This window comes from Ceratosolen solmsi, unplaced genomic scaffold, assembly GCF_000503995.2.
Source record: "Ceratosolen solmsi marchali unplaced genomic scaffold, CerSol_1.0 scaffold29, whole genome shotgun sequence".
NCBI classification, from domain to species: Eukaryota; Metazoa; Arthropoda; class Insecta; order Hymenoptera; family Agaonidae; genus Ceratosolen; species Ceratosolen solmsi.
Window position 1 is genome coordinate 11959025 of NW_011948417.1, and position 8706 is coordinate 11967730.

Genomic DNA, 8706 nt, shown 5'->3' on the forward strand with positions numbered 1-8706 from the left:
AAAGTATGTTTTTTAAGCTTTGCGTATTATAATACATATTATATTCCGAAAAAAATATTGCATTAATATATTTTTCATTTCATGATTATTTTATACAGAAACAGATGTGCAATTTTTTAAAATAAATTATTTCTAACTAAATGCAAAAATATAAATGGGAGTATAAGGTCATATTAAAATTCATTAAAATCATATTAATACTTTTTTTTATTTACATCATTTGTCAATAATATGTTTGATAAATCCCAAGTAGTCAAAAACATTAACAAAAATGTCAGGATACCCCTTTGCGCATGGAAAATTAATTGAAGTAATGCCTATAACTCTTCCATTAATAATCAATGGTCCACCACTGTCACCCTATTAAATTAAAATAAACAATTATTTTTAAATATTTGTTATTATAAAATTTTGATTTATTAATTCACACTAGGAATTATTTTAACCGGAATTTTTTATTATTTTTCAAAATCTTTTGATATATTCAAATATGAAAAACTACATTAGAATAAATAATCAATGATACATAATAAGATATAAAAGCAATAATGTATACATACGTGGCATATACCAACTCCTGCTTTATCAAATGCGCAAAATTGTTGTTTTTGAAGAGATCCAAAAAATTCTTTACATTTAGACACATTCCAAATTTTTAGACGAGTTTTACGCAAAACATTCGAGCAGGTTGTTGACGGATATTGTGAGAGTCCCCATCCAAGAGCAACAGCAAAACTACCTTCGCGAATATTTTCTATTGGAAGTGCTACACTTTTATGAGTTGGTCCAAATATTAAAGGATCTTTTAACTACAAAATAAAAATTTACAATTACGTGTACAATTTTACGCAAAGAATATTTTAATCTAAATCCTTATTAACTCTATTTTTGATTGAATCAATTTAATAATAATTAATTTTTGTATATAATATTAATATCTTACAAATTATATAAATGAACTGTATTTATTATTAATATTATTAATTGATATATCTGTTGTTTTAACAATGAAATATTATTTACCTTTTCATAATTAAGTTTTGTTTAATATTAATTAACCCTCATTGTATTCCAAGCTAATAAAAACAATGAACTTACAAATATAAAAATAACATACATTAATAAATTAAAGTACTGTTCGTTATATATATAATATTCATTAATTTATTATATTGAATATTAACTAATTTGACAATATTATTTAAAATTTGTATTATAAAATATCTATAAAATTATGTTTAATATTAATACTTCATGTAAATATTTAAATTATCAATATTAAACATTTCTTTTAATAATTTGTTGTTAATAATATACTATTTTATACAATTTGAAAGTCGAATATTTATAATTTATAATTAATAAAAATTAAAAATGTATATTAATTGTATTAACTATATATATATTATAAACAAATTATTTTAGTATATTATTATATGATGTACATTTATATACCGTAAGAATTGCTAAGTCATGATTTGTTGATTTCGTTTCATTATATGCGGGATGAACATGAACCTGCAAAATTTTATGTGCTTTACCGGAATACGAGCTTGGACTATTACTGCCAGTATAAACACGGATCCTATTTAAGTTTTCAAGTTTATTGTACAAGCAATGACCTGCTGTAAGCATGTGTTTATTGCTAATAATAGTCGCACCGCAAAAATGATAATCTGGCATAACATTTCTTAATGCAGCCATATATGCATGTTTATTAATATCTACCGGTTCTCCGCCAATAATTCTAGTACTTTTCCCAAAAACAGCTGAAAACGTAAAGAAATAAGAAAAGATAATTTCTAACAATTTTGAAAACTGGTTGTATATATATTATATATAAATTATATATAATTATTATATATAAATATCTTATTATATATAAATTAATAAAGAGTAAAATTTTTCATAAAAAATCAGATTAGTTTCTCTATTTGGCTGATATACAAATGTAATATATAAATATAGAACATGTTTTTAAAAAAATATGAATGAACTATTATAATTGATTTTTGGATTTTAAATTTTATAAAATGATAATTTATATTCTATAATATTTACTCAAATAACTGCGTATAAAATACATGTAGATATTAGAATCATATTTAAATATAAATTCAAAACTTTCATTATAAATTATACACATTATTATAATTTTATAATTATATACAAATTATGAATATTATAAATTTACAAATATTAATTGATTTTGTAATATATTTATTAATAACAATCACATGATATAAATATAATATAAAAATAATCGTATCTTTTTTTTAAAAGAATGAATATTTTGATGATTATCATAGAGTATAAAATAATTATATAATATATACTAGAAAGTCAAATTTATGTAGAAAAATATTGAATATAAGTATGAATATTATATCTAAAATCATTTCTTTTATAATTTGGTATTTAAAAAGAAATTTTATAGTAATAAAGTTATATTAAGTATAGTGATAGATAAAATAATAAGATATAAAAAGTAAGAACTATAATAGCTTACCTATTTCTAGTTGCAACCATAACACAATTGTAAATAAAATATTCATTATTGTATTTGTATTTTAAAGGGGCAAAATATATACAAAATTATAAATTTTACTTATGCATACATCACACATTGACATTCGCATAAACATGAGTGAATATATATATATATGAATTTATCCATATATGCATATATGTATGTATGGATGTATGCTGCACAGATATATGTATGTATGGATGTATGTATGTATGTGTATATCCACTTGTTTTAAATTTGAAATAACGAATAAACTACTCTGCGATCTGTATTAATAGCTCTTGCATCATTCATTTTCATAGTACTATTTATAGTATTATATCATGATAAAATAGCAGTTGAAATAATATTTACTTACTTATGTTACTATACAATAAACTAAATATAGATCAAAAAATTTAATTACTTAAATTTGTAAAATAATCCTAAAAAGTAAAATAATTAAATAATAATATAATACTCTATAAATATTATGGTAAATACATTATATTTATATATTAAATTAAAATTTAAATATTAAATTTGTTATGATTAATATTTGATAATGTTTCAAAAGCTATTTCTTTCCAATAAAAGATTGTATAAAAAATGATTAAAAATAATAAAATACATTTATATTCTTTAATGTAAATATTTCTATTACGAATATTGAAATATTTTTAACAATAGTTTTCAATTATTTTATACACGTTAAAAAAATTGATACGTTTTTAAAAATATATAATAATTTTTCTATTGTACAATTTTTTCAATCTATGAATATTTCGGAATAAATAATTTTATATTATTGCAATTATTTTCCCTTATATACACAAAACTTTTTGAAATAAAGTAAAATTGATTCTCAGATTTTGTAAAGCTATTATTCGTTAAAATTGATACACTTTTATTTAGAAATTTATATAGGTATATTTTTGACTCATTACGTCTTAAGAAATCGTTATTTTTAGTTTTCATCTATTTACTTCATGCTTTTTTTTTATTTATTTTAATATTAGTTATTTTTAATTACTTTGTAATAATAATATGTTTCTTTCATTAAGAATTTATAATTACGAAATTTAAAATTAGTTTCAAATATTTATGTTTTGATAGCATAAGGTAAAACTTTATAGTCATATACTTGTTCAACAAATCCACCTTCGAATGATTGAGTTCATTTTATAAATATTTGTCCTTTAAGTATCTTACTTTATAAAATTGATTATTACATTTTTATTGTTAAAATATTTTTATTAGTATCTGAATAAATTTGTACTTCCTTACTTTTAATAAACAGTTTTGCATTTATTAGTTCTTTAATCAATACATTTTTTTATATAATAGTATCACTTCTTATATATCGAACAAAGTTGACTAAAACGATTCAAATTTTACCTGCCCCTTATATATATTTAATAACAATTATATGATATATATAAAATATTATAAATCTAATATATGGAATGTAGAAGTTCAATTTTTTATCGTAATTTTTATGTTACAATAGTAAAGTACTAATTTTATTCTTTTTTATGCTTAATAATTTTAATGATAATGATTTTTCTTTGAAAAAAAATTAGAGACTATACATATTTATTTTAAGAACTCGTTATGTACTAAAAAAAAAACATTTTATCAATAATAATGATATTTGTGTTTAACAATGAAATCTTGACGGTAAATCTATCCATAGTACATTTTTTGTGATATATATTGTATATTGCATTCTATGCATACGTTTGTATTGTATTTCTGCTCTAATTTATTAGCTAATCTTGCCATTAATACGTTATTAGGAGTGCAACCATTTTACTAGATTTTTTTTAAACGTTTCCTAAATATTTATTTATTTTTCGTATTCCATGGCATTTAGACAATTACATATTTTATTTACACGACAAAAAATTTAATACACCATTTCATCAGCAAAATGATTACAATATTTGTCGTGATTAATTTAAGCTTAAAGACATCTATCCATAATTTAGTCTGACTCTTGGATTAAATTAGCTTAACATATGGAGTATTAACATTATATGCAATTAAAAGATCGTTATGGAAATTTTACTGCAGTTAATTCATAATGTCTTGAAAAAAATTTCATTAGACAGTTACCATGGATAAAGAGAGTTAAAAAAAATCAATATGTTCAACTTTATGACTGACTCTACTATCCTGACATTTTATTATACGGAGCTGAAAACATTTTTATATTCTAGATGCCAATAAAAGTCATAGCAACAACAAAAACGATAATAAAAGTTTTATTTTTCTATTAATTAGTTTATATAAAACATTTGAATACAATTTTAATATAGCATATTTGTAATACATAATAGTTTTATTTTTACTATTAATTAAAAAAATCATGAATAAACATTTTTAATTATAGTCATTAAATTTATAATTTAAAAATAATTCATGAGCACCAAAATTTAATTAATAAAATTGAATATTTTTATCAGTACTTAAATCAACAAATCATCATGATTAGTATGTGAGAAACTAGCCTTCTGAATTCTTGACTATAAAGTAATGATGACTTATTTTATTTGAAGTTTAGAAGAGAGAGGCTTGTATTCACTTTTATGCCAAGCCATTCATTATTATTCTCCTTGAAAGTGGTATTAAATGTGTAAATACGTAATATATTAAAATTGTTAAATTAAATAATTGATTTTATTTAACAACATATTTATTAACTTTATTCTACAATAAGAGACAATGAAGTTTAAAAACTGTAAATATGTTCTAGTTTTAATTAAATGTTTTTATAATAAACATTAATTTTGTTATATTAAATATTACACAGTTCCTAAAATTATAATAATTTCTTTAAATAGATCAAAATACCAATATATACATAATTGTTGTACTATAAATAATGTAATTAATATTATAAATAATAGAATAAAAAAATTTGTTATATATTTATGAAGTTATCGAAATTATTATTTTCAATTTTGTATTTGTTTTTCAAACCTATATCTAAATAATAATATAATTAAATATTATTTTTGTAATGATATTTAAATCTATCTCGAAATTCTGTGAAAGGTAAATATATGGTTTTAATGGAGAAAATAAATAATAAATCGAATAATTTTAGTAAAGACTTTTATTGTTGTAAAATAATATCGATCTTTTTTTCATAATTCTATAAAATTTAAACTATAACAGCTGCTTTTGAAATTTTTGTTATATTAATCCTGTCTGTTAGCGATGTAATGTGCATATATATACAAAAACAAATTATTCGATGTTTAATTAATATTTCTGAATAATAAAACGATATTAATATTAATATAGGTCTATTATCAAAAGCATATTTTATCATTAAGAAAAGCGGCGAAATAAAGATAAAGAGATGGAAAAAAGACATCTAACAGTAGCTCAATATATTTAATACCAAACAAACCCAATTTCTTATTTATTTATTTTAAACTATATACAAATCGGAAATCAAAATTTTATTATTTAAAAAATACTAGTAAATATTAATTGGATTAATATATGGTATATGAAATATTTTAAAATTCTCAAGTTTTTAATTTTAATAATTTATATAACAATTATTATTTCTTAAAATTCATGAAAGTTTAAACATAATTTGGTAATGAAAATTGGTTACATATATGTTAAGTAGCAACAAAAATTTGTTGATTGTCTATATAAAAAACATAATAAAAAAATTCTTAAGTAATTATTATTAACGTTTACTTGATAAAAATGAATACTGTAAGAATCGCTTCTGTATTTTTATATGTTTAATCAATATATATTTTATAACAAAATTTATTTCCGAAATTATTAAAATTTGAATGCAATCTGTTCTAAATTAAACAAATTTAAAAAAATGCATTAAAAATAGTATTTTTAACATAAAATATTCACAAATGAATTCTTAAATAAAATATTTTTTTATATCGAGACGACTTCTGCATTATTTTAGTCTTAATTTATCTCAATACTGATTTGTTTTATAATATGAAACAGAATATCGGCCAAATAACCGAAGAAAATTAAAATAAAATACACTGTATATAGTAATTTTTTTTATATATATATTACAAATACTTATCACTGCCGATAAAAATAAAAAAGAAATTTTTTTATCTTTAAAATTCATAAGTATATCATCTAATTATTTTAATAACTATTTTGGTTAAAATATATTTATATATATTTTTTTTAAATATAAGCTTTATTTAATAAGAATTAATTATATGTTCAACCAATTAATTTACATTTGTAATGATACTATTGTCTTAATTGTTACAATATATTCGCGTTAGTTACCTAATGGGAGAAAAATTATATTTTAAATTAGAATTCTAAGGCTTTATTTATTATATTTAAAATCATATGACAATTACACAATGATTATAATATAAAACTATACAAAATTACCTAAATTAATAAAAATATTTGTTTGCCATATTTACAAAACCTAAATTAGACCAAAAGCGATTATATGCAAACATTATGCTTTCCGAAAAAAATTCTTTTAAAACTTATTACATATTAAAACATAGTGTAGTTGAAACTTATTTAATATTTTAGAAAAATTTGTGCGTTGATATGGCAGATACTCAATTTATTTTAACATACTTGATACTACTATACTACTAAGCTACGAACTATACTATAATACTACTACACTAAAATGCTACTAAAATACTAACTACACTATAATACTACTAAACTGCTAACCACACTATAATACTAGAATACTACTAATTTATAAATAGCATTTTCTTTTATTATTGATTATTATTTCCACAAACTCATGCACTATAAATTTTATAATACTCAAATAATATAAACTATTGTATTTATTATTTAAAAATTTTTAATAATTTTTCACTAGTGCCATTATAACGATATACCAAAATCGCATAAAATTTATACGTAAAGTACTTCAATATACGTATGATACTCACATTATAAAATTAGCTGCATTCTAAAGTGACCTACAACCTATTATGTGTAAGTTCATGTTGGCCTGAATTGAGATTGATCTTTTTATTATAGTTCCCTTAATGTTTTTATTTTTATCCGCAATTGAGAATAAGGTTAAAATATTTGTCAGAACAAGATACCATTTTTAAAGAAATTTCGGACAATTTTAGACAATCTTGTAAATACCTATGTAATTACTGTGTAATCGATATTCATTACATAATCTTAAGTTGTATAGCAATTCTTAATATTATGAAGAAATTTCAATATTGAAATTTTTTGCCGCAATAATAATACCTAGTATTAAAATCTAGCATTGATTTCGTCCTTGCGAAACTTAAGTACAATGATTTTTACCGAGTATCTACTTTAATTTCACTACTTTTTTGTTTTTTATTTAAACTATTTCATTAAAACTGAAAAAATAAATTCTTTAAATTTAATATACGGAACTAAATAAACCAGTATACCAATAGATACAGTACATTTCTATAAGAATAGACAATAGAGCATAATATACATATGTTGTAAAATTTATTAAAAATAACTTTGTTAAACTAGAAAATTACTTTACTGAGAGACTAGAATATAAAATTATATTATTTTAATTAGAATTACTTTTTTAATTCAATATATATGCATATTTTGAATTATTTAATTAAATTACGGACAAATATTATGAGTAAACTTAAATAAAATTGCCATACTTGTTTAACTAAAAACGGTTTATTTTTAATTATATTTATATTATTTAAATATTTCAAATAAAAAGCAGATAAATAATTAATAAATAACTAATAATTTAACAAATAATTGAATATATTATTTAATCTATTAAATAAATAATTGTTAAACAACAGTCATATTTAATTATACATTTAATTAGTATTTAGATGCCAATATTTGTTTATTAACATATTTCTCTATCTAAGTCTTTTACATAGCTGTTAAAGCATAAAGTTGCATTTCACATTAAATTCTATATTATATTACATAAATATATGAAGTGGAGTCAGCTTATAAAACTGTCTATTTATTTATCCTCACTACCTTTTCCTGAATTTTTACTTGGTAAGCAGAATTCATCAATATCAGATCAGGATCTAATTTCGACATGAAATCAAAGTATAAAGTACAGCTTATAAATGAAATTTATATTAAAATTAATAAAAGTTAAGTTAAGAAAGTCAATAAATAAAATAAATAAAGTTAATAATAAATAAAATAAATAA

General features: G+C 19.9%; 1 protein-coding gene across 1 annotated transcript; it reads right to left on the bottom strand.

Moving 5' to 3' along the window:
* Window positions 1-216: 216 nt before the first annotated feature.
* Window positions 217-2555, bottom strand: LOC105360069 (chymotrypsin-2-like). The gene is made up of 4 exons (XM_011496845.1): window positions 2510-2555; window positions 1456-1769; window positions 561-809; window positions 217-360 (listed from the first exon to the last, which is right to left on the bottom strand). Exons 1-4 carry the CDS (start codon window positions 2553-2555, stop codon window positions 217-219), a joined length of 753 nt encoding a protein of 250 aa, XP_011495147.1.
* Between the last annotated feature and the right edge of the window lie 6151 nt (window positions 2556-8706).